General features: G+C 39.8%; 1 protein-coding gene across 1 annotated transcript; it reads left to right on the plus strand.

Annotated features, from left to right (window-relative positions):
* The first annotated feature begins 10,834 nt into the window (after positions 1–10,834).
* Positions 10,835–14,941, plus strand: LOC104454626 (phenylacetaldehyde reductase-like). Its single transcript, XM_039318152.1, has 6 exons — positions 10,835–11,024; positions 11,531–11,700; positions 11,815–12,006; positions 13,903–14,065; positions 14,280–14,481; positions 14,604–14,941. The coding sequence occupies exons 1-6, from the start codon at positions 10,907–10,909 to the stop codon at positions 14,746–14,748; spliced, it is 990 nt and encodes a 329-aa protein (XP_039174086.1). The 5' UTR covers positions 10,835–10,906; the 3' UTR covers positions 14,749–14,941.
* Positions 14,942–16,192: the final 1,251 nt, after the last annotated feature.

Here is a 16,192-nt window from a genome sequence, read left to right on the forward strand (position 1 = left end):
TCCTAATAGTGTCAAGTTCACACATCACAGGAACACTTTAACATAAGCATATGCAAGGGCGTGAATATCCATGTAAGCATACAGGCCACAGTCAATGCAACATATAACAATCTTCCGGCAAAACCGGGCATCTCGTGCGTCACAAATGATGTCAATGCTCAGATAACAGTCTTCCGGTATAACCGGGCATCGCCTCACACCGTTGAGCGCGGCAACGTCTACATCTAGACGGCATTCCAATTAAGGAGCATCGGTCCAGCCTCCACTGCGACCGGCATCCGTTGACGTGGGGCATTCCCGAAGGAGCATCGTCCGGCCCAAAGGCACGTGACGGAATCATGTCGTGAATGCATATCTTCAATGTCACATTTCAATAATCATTTATATACAGCATCCATAGCATCAATTGAGAAATTTCGTAGCAAGAATACTTCAAAACCACCATACATTCTTACTAGCCCAAATTCACAGAAAACTGTCCAATTACGTTCTCCCAAATTCAAAGTCAGAAACCCACTCATATGAACTCGAAAATTCTCAAATTTGGACACGTGTTAGAGAACATAAAAAAAACATTTTCATGAAGACACCGAGATCCAAATCTCTCTGGATTCGGCCCAGAAATTCTTTCTATCCAGCACAAAATCGGATCCAGTTCCAGAGAGCCAAACCCATCGAAATCAGTACGTTTTTGGGTCGAAATATGCTTCGTTTGACTTGAAATTTAAGTATGTTAAACTAAAAGTTATAAAAAACAACTTTTGTGAAGGAACCAATTGGAAATTCGGCCTCTAAAGGTCATTAACACCCATCGGAATCATAATAGGTCACGGATTACAAGACTGTCCGATTACTGTTCCGAGGATGGCGTCATTAAAATCGTCATCTTTTTAGTTTCTAAAAATTAAGAGAAAAATATATGTTATTATTTAAGATGCTCACAACGTTTCTTCAGAACAAAATCATTTCAAAATCGCAACACAAAGTTGTCTACAAAATTAGTAAAACATACACGTTCTAGAAACTGTTTCAGTAATCCACTACTGTTCTAATCCGAATTTTCCACCACGACTTTTGTTTTGCTCTCCACGCCTTATCCAAGCTTTTCTATGTCTATCATAATGTCCCTAACTAAGATTTATCCATATATAACATCATCTACATGTTTTTAACTTGTACAAATTCCTAATAGAGGTACTCAACCCCTAGTCCAAATTTAGAAGACAACTCACCTATTCACAGCTAACGGCGGCTCTCGTTGGTGCTTGAACAGCAACACAGAGATCAGCCTTGATCCTCTTGGTGATGGTGTTGAGTCGAAACCGCAGAAGATTGTGAAGTGGTATGATAGCAACGGCAACACACAAACTTATAAAGTTTTCGGTAGAGGAAACTAAGTATGGAGTTGGGTCGGTTGTGCGGTTCTTGGGCGGGTGAGGGGGTTTTTCCTCACTGAAACTATACGACTTATATTTAAAAACCATGGTGGTAGGCGGTTGTCGTGTATGTGGGTCCAAGAATTTTTTTTTTTTGTAACGTCACGTTCACGTCTTGGTTTGTTTTGTTCTTAGTCTCCGGTTTGTCGTTAAAGAGGAAGCAAAAATGGAAGTAGCACGTTCAAGGGAAAAGAAAACAACGGCTTGTACGTTGAAAAGGACAAGGAAGAAGAATAAACTAAGAGGAAGAAAGGGAAAGATGGAAACTGCCGTGTAAAATACAGCAAGCAGATTTACAGCAAACCGACTTCTATGCGTAAGAAAAAGGATGGGGAAGGAGAGTGTAAATTGATGGGAAGTTTCATTGAAGTTTCCTTCAGCCTTTTGCCTGATTTTCCATGGAAACTTTGGCCACCCATCACCCTCATAGACCCCACCAAGTTTCCAACATTGTTTCTTCTAGAGAAGATGAAAGAAAAGGTTGAAATCTACGTAAACGGCTGAATCCGAATTTTGAAGTGATTCTCATAGTCTTTTCCCATGGAGAATGAGTTCCTTTCATTATCAAGTGGTCCCCCTATCTTTTCCAAGTCAATTTCCATTAAATACCAAGGAAATTGAGGTGAGGTTGTAGGAGAGATGGATTCCTACGAATTTCTTTTTCTTTGAGAAGACTTCTCTTCTTTATTTAATTACCAATCTAACATCCCATTCAATAGGGTCAAGTCCTTTAGTAACCAATTATAGTACCTCTTAAATTGTTTCACATTAGAAGTCTTAAAATCCTACTTAAAATGTGGCAATTCCCTTGCTCTTCTAATTTGTTGATCTTGCATATTTCGTGAACAATTCCCATCATCCATAAATTTTGAGAAGACGCAACAATGTCCTTGAGATGAATTGTGACATGTGACAATTCTTAATTTCTGTAATCGACATCATTTCATCGGTTAATTTCAGTCAAAATGTGATTTTTAGCACAACTTAAACTATCGGTTAGTTTTTGGGAACTTTTGGTGCACTGACCCGTGGTCGATTATTTCCGAGCCACGATATATATATTTTCGACGCATTGGCAACTTTCGATTGTCGTGAAAAATCTCGAGGTTTCAATTACGAGCACAGGGTACCAAAACAACAGAAAAATCGGTTTAGTGCCGATCGATGAGAAATTTGTAATTAGTTGGAATCACCAAATCCTAATTTTATTTCTATCAAATCGACCTATTTCCGATTTCTGATAGATTTTCGACTGTGCCGAACTGATCCTTGTAGACTAACACGGTCGAACAGTCGATTCCCGGTCGAATTTTCAAGTCTCGTTGCATCAAAATTCTTTAATAACTTTCCCGATTAGTCAAGTTATCTCATGAGTGATCAGCTCAGAGAATAGCGCTATAGACACGTCGACGAAAAGCCCGAATTATTTAATTGAAGACAGAAGCGAAAAATCAGGCTGTCACATTGAAACTAGGAGAAATAAAGACAGAACATTAAAACTAAGAGAAATAAAGACAGGACATTAAAATTAGCAGAAATAGTAAAAGCATAACATCTTCGTGGCAAGGTGTCTTTCCAACTTTCGGGATGGACTCAAGATGTCGTTATGGCTTCTCGGTTTCGCCGAACTTTAATGCGGGCCAATCTTCTTGGTCGAGAGAGCCGGTCTTCAATGTAGGCTGCATCATCCTCCCCATCTTTAAAAGAATTCGTCCTCGAATTCTTGCCATCATCATCGGAAGAATCTCCCACCCTACTAGGTGCCAATGTAATCTTCTTGCCTCTAAATTCAAAAGAACATGTATTTCGATAACCATCATGCATAGTCCTCTTATCGAATTGCCATGGTTGACCAAGAATAATGTGACTAGCATCCATCGGCAGAACATCACACCATATTTTGTCACTATAAACAGAACCGATGGATAGATTAACAAGGCATTGTTTTGAAACAGTTACCTTAGCACCTATCTTCAACCACAACATTTTATAAGGCGTAGGGTGCACTTTTAATTCCAACTTCAGCTTGTTAGCCGCTACTTCAGAAATTATATTCTCACAACAACCAGAGTCAATAATTAATTGACATACCTTTCCCATGATTGTGCAAGCAAAATGGAAAATATTGGTACGTAACCACCTATCTCCAGTGTCATCTCGAGGAGTAGGAAAAATTTTCCGCACCATAAGAAGTTCGCCAGTGTCAGCATGCACTATTTGTTCATCATCCGCAGCTTCTTCATCATTTTTCAACTCCTCTTCAAGTGGATTCTCAGCATTCTCATCAGAATCATCATCTACCAAAAGGCTTTACCGGCTGGTCGATTTTTATTGATTTGACAATTGCTAGCACGATGACCCAACTCCCCACAAGAATAGCAACGTATTTCAGATGTAGCAAGTTGCTTCGAAACATGGGGCTGAGTAGAAGGCTTACTAGCAGATTGCTGTCTCCGAGAATGAGAGCGCTCCATTTTGAGTGCCCGTTGGTGTGCATCTCCTAAGTCCCAAATGTTGAGGACTTCAAGGCGTCTTGAATGTAAAATTGAAGACCATTTAGTATTTGTTCACAAGCACATCCTCTGGGTCCTGGATATTGTTACGAATCACCAACTCATTGAATTCATTGGTGTATTGGTCCACCGTTCGTGTACCTTGTTTTAGATTTTGGTACCGTTGGTAGAGCTCTCTCTTATATCCTTTGGGAAGAAAATATTTTTGAATCTTGCCCTCCATCTTTCTCCACGAAGTGACTTGTGCTTTGCCAACAGCTTGGCAAGTTTGTTTTTCACGTCTCCACCAAGCAATTACCTTGCCTCGGAATCGCATAGCAATGATCCCAACGGACGATTCTCCGGAACATTTCGATGCTCAAACACCTCATTCACAAGTGTTAGCCAATCAACAATTTCATCAGGAGACTCATTACCTGTAAATTCTGGAACATCTTTCTTAACTTCCTTTTCCCAATCTGGCTCACGAATATGTTGTAAACGATGTCGAACATGCCTCCGACTGTGAATAGGTTGAACACTCTCCGAAGAGGAAGAGTCACCATGGGAAGGGTGTGGAGAATTATTTGCTTCAGCCCTCAATCGTTGAACTTCTTGCGTCAATTCGTCAATTTGTCGTTGCATATTCTCAGCAAGTGTGTGCAATTCATTGAGGGGAAGGGTTCTGCCGCCACGACGCCTAGCTTGTCTTGGAGGCATTGTCCTCTCCTCCAAAGCTCTGATACCAAATGATGCAAGCCTAGGGTAGGCTTTCTCAAACAATAGGATTGGGAGAGTGACTCGCACACGGAAACAGGACAAACAGGAATTTCAGCACTTTGTGCAAGCTTATTGATATAGATCGGATCAACCTGATTCCAAAGCCAAATGAACAAAAACTTCTGGATCTACAATTTCTGTGTTTTGGTTTTTTTTTTTAAATAAGCAGTGTAGGATAGTCGAAATTGGGTTGGAAGTAACGAACATAACAGGAAAAGATAGGAACTTCGTTGGTTGCTCTTCTAGGCCTCCAACGAAGTTGAGGGGGCACCGATTCTTCTAGATTGATGACTACAACTCTTCAAGGATGCAGATTTCAAAAGTTCCGACTCTTCAAGACGGAGTGAAAACTCTTCTAGGTTTTCAAGGAGATGAACTCTACAAGGTTCACGATACTTGCTTCAAGCAAAGTTTTTCATTCATCAAAAAACTGTTAGTCTTCTACAAGAAATTGGGCTTATATCGTCAAAGAAATAAAGACGGAGCATTGAAACTAGGAGAAATAAAGACAGAACATTAAAACTAAGAGAAATAAAGACAGGACATTAAAATTAGCAGAAATAGTAAAAGCATAACGACTTCGTGGCAAGGTGTCTTTCCAACTTCCGGAATGGACTCAATATCTCGTTATGGCTTCTCGGTTTCGTCGAGCTTTAATGCGGGCCGATCTTCTTGGTCGAGAGCCGGTCTTCAATGTAGGCTGCATCATTTAGTTTCTGGCGTGGTGCACAATGATCAAATTTAATTTTATTGAAGGCCCTGCAGATTTGGGTAATTTGCTTTAATATCAAAATTTTAATATAAAGGACATCCCAGTGCACGAGGCTATACTGATTCGCAACTCATCGTCTCTTTCCATCTTTCTGAAGTTACCATACTTACCTTTCCATTTCTTGAATTGAAATGAACAAAACTTTCCATATAGAACTTTACGCAACACATACGTACTGATCCTCACTCTCACCAAACGCAAACAGAAGACCAGTGCAAACCAGATCAAATCCGTTGACTTTTAATTGGGTAAAGTTGATCATCGCCATTCAAGATGAAACAGCTCCTATGATTTTGAATTAAATATCAACTTGATGCAGGACCTAGCTTTCTTTTCTTTTCTTTTCTTTTTCTTTTTTTTTGTGCCCCTGAAAGGCAATCTTAAATAGCTCATCTTTTCCTTTGGTAAAAGAAGAAATCCTCTTCATGAAATTGACTTGCATTGAGCCATGCAAGGCTTGACATGTGAATAAGAGTTGGGGATTCATCAAAGTTTCCTCATCTAGCTTTTGCGGAAAAATAAAAGAATTTGTCAATCCCTCATACAAGATGGTCAGACAAACAAATTTGAAACACTTGCAGAACTAAATATTTTCTATACTTAGTAAAGAGAATCTTTTTTGCCTTTAATATGAATTGCTCTCAGCATGCTCTCTTCGAAGCCCCTGTTCAAGATTCAATGCCAAAAAGAGGAGTAGAGGATGGATGAGTACCACAACAAAGGTGGGATGCGTAACTGAAGTGTTGGTTACATAGCATCCTGGCTTGTCAAGTTGTTGCTCCACCTTGACTATACGGTGAAAGCAACTGTTTGCAATCCCAATAAGTTTATGCAACTTTATGTCCGTGCTCTAATCTTCAGAATCTTGAACTTTTTGAATATTTGGTCTGTTCATTTTAGTATTAGTATGGTTTGCAATTTCTTAGTTGAAACCTTTTAGACGATACAAAATGTGTAACAAAATCTGTCATGACATGAATCTGTTCTTTCCTAATCATCTCTTACCTTTTGGATAAACTCAGACATGTAATATCCAAGTGTTATTTGTGGGCAGTTGTGTGCACGCGTATGCATATGCCTGCTTGCCTTTGGGCTTTCAGGTTCCCTATTACATTAAGTTGTCCAGATTTAATTGCCTGAAAATTAGATCTCTTGCAGTACGATCATATGTGACCACTTGAGCGAATCAATTACAGAGCCAACATCATAACTTGATAATTGCAGTCTAGTGACTGAGAGTTACAGCAATTTTGATCAGCCAAATTAAATCTTGTTCTTGCGTGTGCAATTAAACTTATGATTCAAAGGAGACATGATTTCTTCTAGCCCTCAAAGGGGCTAAGGAGAGAGTACATTTATTTAAAGCAGAATTGCTAGAAGAAGGGTAATTCGACTTGATAGTTGATGGCTGCGAAGCTGTTTTATATACAGCATCACCGGTGATTTTCTCAGTGGCTGACCCCCAGGCGTCTGTATCTTGCTGTTATCCGTCATTTCTCTACATCTTCAGTATTGTATCACCAAAATTCTAGTTCGTTTCAACTTGTCCTTTGTATCTGCAGTTAATCAAATGGCAAATGATATAATATTTCTTAGGTAATTCAACATAAATTTATCTGATGGGCTTCTAATCTTATTACCGACTGAAATAGTAGATACTGCAGCCAGAGGGACCCTAAATGTTCTCAAATCATGTGCAAAAGTCCCTTCAATCAAGAGAGAGGTTGTGACATTCTCCATGGCCTCGCTTGTCTGCAGTAGAAAATTCCTGACCTCTGTGGTAATTGATGAGACAGGGTCTCCGATCCGGTTTTGTGTTAGGAACCGAAGTCCTGTAAGTAGACTGTTCTTTTCGACATTGTTGGTCTCTTTTGCTTGGTCTGTCATACCCTACACGATCTTCAACATTTTTTTTTTTCTAGTTGGAAAATTGCCAACATATTGATTTTTAGATGATTTGGAACACGAGCTGATGCTATAAAATATCGATGCCAAACATATTCACTTGATGGCTTGAATTGAATCAATGTAGTGCCAGGCGGTCGAGCTCCCTTGCCTTAAGGGTGTGTTGTTTACCTATTTGATTAAATCCTCAACCTTCTCGCATATGAACGTGCTCCCATGTATTTTTCTGATATAGGCACATAACTAAAAAGCTTAACTAAAAAGCTTAACTAAAAAGCTTCTCATTATTTAAGACCTCTGTATTACTCTAAAAATTTAGTTACCTATATCTCTTTAAGTGGTGGTTCTAGAATGCCAGATGAGGCAGCGTCGTCAAGTTGACGTCGGTTACTTTTGTGATAAGCGCTTGAGTTCTTTCACTGCATTAATATGGTCTTTCTATTTTCAGCTTTGGCAAGTGCTTCCCAAAACCTTAGCGGAGGTGCCAGCTTGAAATTGCTAAAGAGCACAAAGATTGACCCGTCATGACAAAGTCGGGACACGTGATTGGTCCTCGATTAGAACTGGATAACTTCATGCAATACGTGACTGTGACATTATAGGTATATATGCACTACTAGGTTTTATCCTCTACAACAACCTACAAGTGATTGGCATTTACGGTTTTGTTTTCTGCTTATAGGTTTACATTTTTATGTAAGTCAGTTATCTTGGTAGTGCTCTCACTTGAGCACTCTTAATAATGTGAGTTTCAATGCTAAACTTTCTCATTTAGAAAGTCCCTCTAATTCGATTTACAGTTCTGTTCCTTCCCGCCCGTGCGAGACCCAGGTAAACTTGACTGCCGCTCCTTATCCTGGCCTCCTTTGATCAGACCTGATCTTTACAGGGTCACCATCTTTATAGAAGGCACGGCCACCAGGATAAGGGTAAGCTGCTTATCTCTCACCCATCGCTCACAGAAGATCAGTGCGAATTGCAAAATTTAGCTGCTAATTGTTGGAACACAACACCTAATATAATAATAAGAAGCCAAAGAGAAGTGTGCTGCAGCGTCACTTCGTAAACCGCCGAAGAAGAATTCTTGAAGAAGCCACAAGCTGATTAAAAAAATATATATAAAAAAATAAAAAGTTTAGGCGGTACAGTCCAGGCGGCGGAAGATGATTATAAATATGGCAGTATGTGAAGCATTCAAGCTCAGGCCAAAGTGCCTCAAAGGAGAAGGCCATAAGGCCTTCTCAAGGTGAAGGAGCAGGCCGAAAGGCCTCGAAGAGAGGCTTAACAGCCTCAAGCCACCGCGGGCAGAGTAGGGAGGCCAGGGAGAGGGACTCACGCCATACGCAGGCAGAGAACTTCAGGCCAGCAACGAAGCCACACGTATGTGAGCTTCAGGGAAAGCCTTCAGCAGTGAGAGCTTTGGAACAGGAAGTCACCAGGTGCAACGGTGAACTTCAGGGAGAGGCACTACAGCCTCAGTAACTCTGTTTGGGTGAGTTATCCCTCCGTGATCGAGAAGGGAAGAAGAAAATAGAATAGCTGAGTGTATGCTTGTATTAATGTGTTTGAGTGTGTTATTGTATCAGCTAGTTTGATATGAGTATTTTAATGCTTTTCCATATTTTATAAGCTGCGCACTCTACAATTAATATCAAAGCAATTGGAACCAAGTACTTTTGGTTCCTACACTAATTAGAGAAGAAGAAGATGATGATGAGCACGAGAGAGGAGAAGCAGAAAGTTGTGCGTGTGACTGGAGCGGCAGGTTACATAGCTTCTTGGGTGGTCAAGCTCTTGCTTCAGCGTGGCTACACTGTTAAAGCCACCATGCGAGACCCAAGTAAACTTGCCATCTCCATTCTCTCGATATCTTCTCTATCAGTGTTTTCGTGCTCCTGCGCCCTTCAAGTAACGGGTAAAACCATGCGGTGCAAGCGACTAGAACCGTCCTCGATGAAATAAATGTTATCGGGACCCATTATTTTTTTTTCAGTTACATTTCTTTTCTTGGTAATTCTATTCAATGTTCTCTACGAGATACTAGGCCATGTTTCATCCATTGGGACACCATGTAGGTTTCACCAAGTATGCGGGGGCGCCTTAATGAAATTTTAGAGTCTAAAGCTCTTCATTTCAGCACTACGAAAACACAATCTAGCAGCTAAAATCTACCATTAGATCTCCGCAAATCAACTAAATGATGCAAATAAAGTCATTAATTACCTCTTGAGCCAGAGCAAGTTCATCCAAGAAGCTACGTGGAAGAAAAAGATGACTACGTACATACCATTTAAAACCAGATCAGATACTCAGAAACCAAGGATTTACAAAGGAAGAATTTCTTTTCCACGAGAAAGACATATGGGAAGACGAGAGAAAATTGAAGAGAGGAATCCATTGGCCAAGGACAAAGGGAGATTCCGCACCACTCGCTCCACGTTTGCCTCGTCCTTGTTATGAATCTTGCCGAGAAACGCGCATGGCAACGCTGAAAGTAGTATTCCTTTTGCTTGCCTTCCTTTTGAAAACATTGTGTTGTTTCCTTATTTAGTACATAACCTTTTATGTGTTTCATTAGTGTGATTATATAAAACTTGTTGCGCAGAATTCTAATATTTCGTTGCCAAATAACAAACAACTTTCCATGCATGGTGATCTTATGATATGATTAGTAATCTTTATATCTCATTGTAAAGTAGTGTAACCGACAGTTTGTTGGCCAAATGCACTAACGGTGATTTACCAAAATGTTGACAATTTACCAATAATAAATACAATAATACATTATCAACCTTCTCTTTTTTTTTTTTTTTTTTTCACTAGGTTATCACTCTAAACAAAAAATTCAAATGCGAAATTAGTGACTTCCCAGTGAAATTGCAAGGTTGTAAGTTCCTAGCAGAGTGAAGAATTTATTGACTTCAAATGAAATGCAAGTTATCATTATTTCGACGAGCTCGCCAGGCCTCGCCAGTAGGTCAATAACTATTGGGTCACAAATGTAAAACTTAGCCCGCTTTTACCATAGCAAGTTATCATCTTAGAAATTTTCCGCTTAGTAGATGGATCCGCTTGTAAAATTTGAAAGTATTTGATAATTCATTAGTTGATACGAGTCATGACATCATTATTGAAACGAATAGTAGTTTATTACATGGGGCTAAATTGAAACGAATCTTTCCTGTAGGCATGGCATCCGAAGACATTTCTTTGAAACATAGCCGTCTTAGGCAAGTAAGTTGCCTTTGAGTCAGGCATGACACAAGTGATCGGATATTTCTGTCGGCGCCCAACCCCTGTGGTCTAGAATAGGTGATCATTCAAACTTTCTCCATCTATCTTCTCTGATTGAAGGATTTAAGTTGGCGAGACATGCGAAGGTTGAAAATTATTCAAGTTGAACATTATCTGAAAGCAACCATAGATGATTTTTTTTTCCTTATATATAGAATGCAAATGTTATAGACCATCCAAAGGACCAGTAGAAGATTCAGCTCCAAGGATAGGAGAGGAGAGGGAAAATGAGCACAACAGAGAAGGTGGTTTGTGTAACCGGAGGGGCTGGTTACATAGCATCATGGCTCATCAACTTGCTGCTTCATAGGGGCTATACAGTCAAAGCGACCATCCGCGACACCAGTAAGTTCATCGTTTCATCTTCATGTCTTGTTCTTAATTTTTTTTTTTTTTTTGATTCTTAGGTGGTGCACTCTATTCTTAGAGAATGATTCACAGTTTCTTAGTCGAATCATTCTGATGCATGGACTTTGTACCAAATTCCGTTTTTATCAGAAAGTGTGCTTTTCAAATCGTCTCTTCCCATTTGGATTCACTCGCATATGCGTGTATTTATTTGGAAGTGCATAAGTGCATGTGTACGCATATACTGATTTGTCTATGTGCTTTTGGAGATCTGGCAATATAACATGTTCGAGTTTTGCTGCCTAAAGAGTTAATCCCTTGCAATATTCGAATCCATTATTTCTTAATCCTGGTTTTCTATAGATGTGGATATGTTGCAACTCAAGTCAAGATCAAGTACTAGCACGTTTCATGATTCATAACTTGATGTCATTCTATATGAAGGAACTTAGATTGTGATCTATCAGATCTAATTCTGCATTCTGGTATGTGCATATAAGCAGATGGTTCACGGAAGACACAACATCTTCTGGCACTTGGAGGGGCCAAGGAGAGGCTCCATTTGTTTAAAGCAGATTTGCTAGAAGAAGGGTCCTTTGACTCGATACTTGATGGGTGCGGAGCCGTTTTTCATACAGCATCACCTGTGGTTTTCTCGGCTTTGGATCCCCAGGTGTCTGCACATATCAGTTCCTTCCGCTTTGTACTGTAGATTCATATGATGGGTGATCTGATATTACTCGGATGATTTGGCAAAATCGTACTGATGACCTCCTTCATGTTGCAGGCTGAAATAGTGGATCCAGCAGTCAGAGGCACCTTAAACGTTCTCAAATCATGTGCAAAAGTCCCTTCTATCAAGCGAGTGGTAGTGACCTCCTCCATGGCTGCAGTAGTGCTCAATGGAAAACCTCTGACCTCTGGTGTGGTGGTTGATGAAACATGGTTCTCGGATCCGGTTTTCTGCGAGGAATCAAAGGTAGTAAGATGGTTTTTCTTGATATTGTTGGTCTCTTTTGCTTGGTCCGTTGTCTGTCAGTTCGTTCATCACATTGTTGTGGCTCTGCTATTTTCAGCTTTGGTATATGCTCTCCAAAACCTTGGCGGAGAAGGCTGCTTGGGAATTTGCTAAAGAGAAGAGGATCGACCTGGTCGTGATGAACCCAGGACATGTGATTGGCCCTCTTTGCAGCCTACAGTCAATCTCTCGGTGGAATTGATATTGAACTTTGTCAACGGTATTACTTGATGGTTTCTATGTCACACGTACTATTTTCCATGAAATGATTCTTTCTTCTACACATCATGTCACCATTCGGCATCTCTTTTAAATTCCGAGATTGATTCAATGCCATAATTGCATAATTACATGCAATCCATTTCCATGCGCAAGAAGAAACACGGTTGCTCAAGGAAATTGATTTTCCATTAAAAATGGTGTCAGCAGTGGGACTAATTGAGACACGTATGATGTAGGAACTGAAGAATTTCCCAATGTGTGTACTTGTTTGTAAGGGTTTGTGCGCATGCCTATACATATACATTATGCTCAGGGTGCATTTGATTCAATAGCATCCGAGTCCACTAGCTGAAGATATGAAGCTCTTGCAATATCTGATTCCATTGGCTTAACTATTCAAGTTTGCACACAATCTTATGCTACCTCTATAGTTAGATCCGATGCATAAATTTATATTTGTGGTCTTCTTATCTATTGATAACATTTCGTGTTATGTGACTGAAAGCTCCCAGAGTTTCATTCCATCAAATCAAATTCTCCTTTTTTGAATGCATAAGCAGGTGGTCCAGAGAAGACACAGCACCTTCTGGAACTTGGAGGGGCTGAGGAGAGACTACATATCTTCAAAGGAGAATTGCAGGAAGAAGGGTCTTTTGACTCAAAAGTTGATGGGTGCGAGGCTGTCTTTCATACAGCATCGCCAATTTTTTTCTCTGCTTCTAACCCTGAGGTATCTGCTTATTGCAGTTGTACATCATGATTTCATGGATTTGTTAAATGCAAAGCGTCACATCTTTCAAATTCTAGTTCTTTTTCCCTTGTCGTCTGGTGCAGTTTATCAGATGGCAAATGATCCAACATTTCTTAGATGATTCGACAAAACCATTCTAATCCGATTCCTTTCCTTACATGCCACAGGCTGAAATAGTAATTCCTGCAGTTTAAGGTACCCTAAATATTCTCAGATCATGTGCAAAGGTCCCCTTCTATCAAGAGAGTGGTTTTGACGTCCTCCATGGCTGCGGTTGTGTGCAATGGGAAGCCTTTGACCTCTGATGTGGTAGTTGATGAGACATGGTTCTCCGACCAGCATTCTGTAAGGAATCAAAGGTCTGTAAGTAAGCTGGCTTTTGACAGTAGAATCTCTTTTGCTTGGTCTGTGATGCCCCATCAACTGGATGTATTTTTCCAATAAAAAATCCTCAATAGATTTTATTTTGGCTAGTATTCAAGCTTGATTCATGTTAATTTAATTGAATACTTGAGGCTGAACATGTTCAGTCCTAGCTTACTCTTAGTGGCCAAGCAGTCGAGGTATCATCTTCCTTGCCTTAATTGTTTTTCCATCCACCTATCTGGTTAAGCCCTCAACCTTCAAGCATGTTCGTTTGTTTGCCCATATTTGGCCAATGTAAGACACACAAGTTGAGTGCTTTGCCTCACTGAATACCTCTATATGACAATTAGATTTTTGTGATGGACAACTTTTAAATAATTTCTTTTCTAGTGCTCCTCATCCATTGCTTTGAAATGTCAAACAAGGCAGAGCAAATTCAGTGTTATGTTGATGATGATCACATCCATCAGTGGTGCGAGCTCTTTCATCGCCTGACTTTGGTTTAATTATTTTTTCAGCTTTGGTATGTGCTATCTAAAACCTTAGCAGAGAAGGCAGCTTGGGATTTTGCAAGAGAGAATAGGATGGACCTGGTCGTGATAAACCCTGGACATGTGATTGGCCCTCTCTTGCAGCCTACTGTCAATCTCTCTATGGAGATGATACTGACCCTCCTCAATGGTATTTCTTAAAACTCAATGCTTGACATGTCTATTATCATTGTGTCAGCATTTTGGATCTCATTTTTTGTCTGATATTGACCATTGATATTCTGCAAATGAATAAGGACTTGTCGCCAAATTTCTCTGCAAGATAGAGACGCAACTGCACATGGAAACTCCTTTTCCTGCCAAAGTGCACTCTGCTCTTGTGATTACAAAGAGAATAATTTGAGGCTTATACAATGCAGGAGCTCAAACATTTCCCAAAATCTCTTACAAATTTGTTGATGTCAGAGATGTATCCCATGCACATATTCTAGCTCTTAAAAATCCTTCAGCTAGCGGCAGATATTGTATGGCGGGAGAAGCAATACATTGTCATGGCGTTTTGAAGATCCTGCACAACTTTTATCCAACACTGCACCTCCCTGAAAAGTAAGCCCCCATATTTCTTCAATTTCTAAAGAGAAGAGTTACATTTTATGAGCATCCCTAGAAGGAATCCTATCTACTGAACATTGACATTATTAAAGATGCATGAATCATTGTTGACGCAGATGTGAAAATGACAAACCATACCAGTCGGCTCCTCGGGTGTCAAGGGAGCAGATTGAAGGTCTGGGTGTGAAGTTCATTCCTTTGGAGGTCAGTCTAAGAGACACTGTGGAAAGCCTCAAGGAGAAAGGCTTTCTCTCTGTTTGAGTTTCCTGACAAGTGACAAGGAAAACCCTATACTTCAAAGGCATATATGTGGTTTCCACGAACTTATAGTCATAAAAAGTGTCTGCATAAATTTAATGCTTCCCTTTTATTAGACTTTGTTGAAGCATGCATAGTCACTTGCTCAGTGTAAATTTAAACTTGAAAGCTGATGATGAACGTTGTTTATTGGAGTAGTTTTCTGCTTTTGCCACTGATTTCTATTCTTGGCGTCATGCACGAATACTTGTTTTGCATGTAAGTTGAGGTGAAGCAATGCCCAGTGTTTGTTCTGGAACAGAAAAGGCCACCTCTAACATGGATAATGAGGAATCCTAAGAACCATTCATAGTTAGACAAAAATCCAAAAGAATGGCTGGGAAAATGAATTGTTGATTATTCCCATATTCTTTTGGAAAGGATTCTCATTAATCAACTCCTACAACGGATTAAATGATGAATGACTAATAATAGGGCCACTAATCTGTATACTAATTTCTGGCTGGTGCTCCACCATAATCGATCACAGTAAAGCTGCACTTTAGTTTCTTACGTGGTGCACAATGATCAAATTTAATTTTATTGAAGGCCCTGACACCAGGATTCGGGTAATTTGCTTTAATATCAAAATTTTAATATAAAGGGCATCCCAGTGCACAAGGCTATACTGATTTGCAACTCATCGTCTCTTTCCATCCTTCTGAAATTACCATACTTACCCTCCCATTCCTTGAATTGAGATGAACAAAACTTTCCATATAGAACTTTACGCAACACATACGTACTGACCCTCACTCTCACCAAACGCAAACAGAAGACCAGCGCGAACCAGATCAAATCTGTTGGCTTTTAATTGGGTAAAGTTGATCATTGCCATTCAAGATCAAACAGCTCCTATGATTGTGAATTAAATATCAACTTGATGCAGGACTTAGCTTTCTTTTCTTTTCTTGTCTTTTCTTTTATTTTCCTTTCTTTTTTGTGCCCCTGAAAAGCAATCTTCTATAGCTCATCTTTTCCTTTGGTAAAGGAAGAAAACCTCTTCATGAAATTGACTTGCATTAAGCCATGCAAGGCATGACATATGAACAAGAGTTGGGGGTCCATCAAAGTTTCCTCATCTAGCTTTTGTGGAAAAATAAAAGAATTTGTCAATACCTCATACAAGATGGTTAGAAAAACGAATCTGAAACACTTGCAGAACTTGATATTTTCTAAACTTAGTAAAGAGAATCGTTTTTGCCTTTAATATGAATTGCTCTCAGCATACTCTCTTCCAAGCCCCTGTTCAAGATTCAATGCCAACGAGAGAAGAGTAGAGGATAGATGAGTACCACAACGAAGGTGGGATGCGTAACTGAAGTGTCCGGTTACATAGCATCCTGTCTTGTCGAGTTGTTGCCCCACCTTGACTATACATGTGACAGCCTGATTTTTCGCTTCTGTC

Source organism: Eucalyptus grandis, chromosome 7 (genome assembly GCF_016545825.1).
Source record: "Eucalyptus grandis isolate ANBG69807.140 chromosome 7, ASM1654582v1, whole genome shotgun sequence".
Taxonomy (NCBI): Eukaryota; Viridiplantae; Streptophyta; class Magnoliopsida; order Myrtales; family Myrtaceae; genus Eucalyptus; species Eucalyptus grandis.

Coding starts and splice junctions, on each gene's coding strand:
- LOC104454626 (XM_039318152.1), top strand. CDS start 10,907: ATGAGCACAACAGAGAAGGTGGTTTGTGTAACCGGAGGGGCTGGTTAC. Junction 14,066..14,279: donor GATACTGACCCTCCTCAATG/GTATTTCTTAAA, acceptor GAATAATTTGAG/GCTTATACAATGCAGGAGCT. Junction 14,482..14,603: donor ACACTGCACCTCCCTGAAAA/GTAAGCCCCCAT, acceptor TTGTTGACGCAG/ATGTGAAAATGACAAACCAT.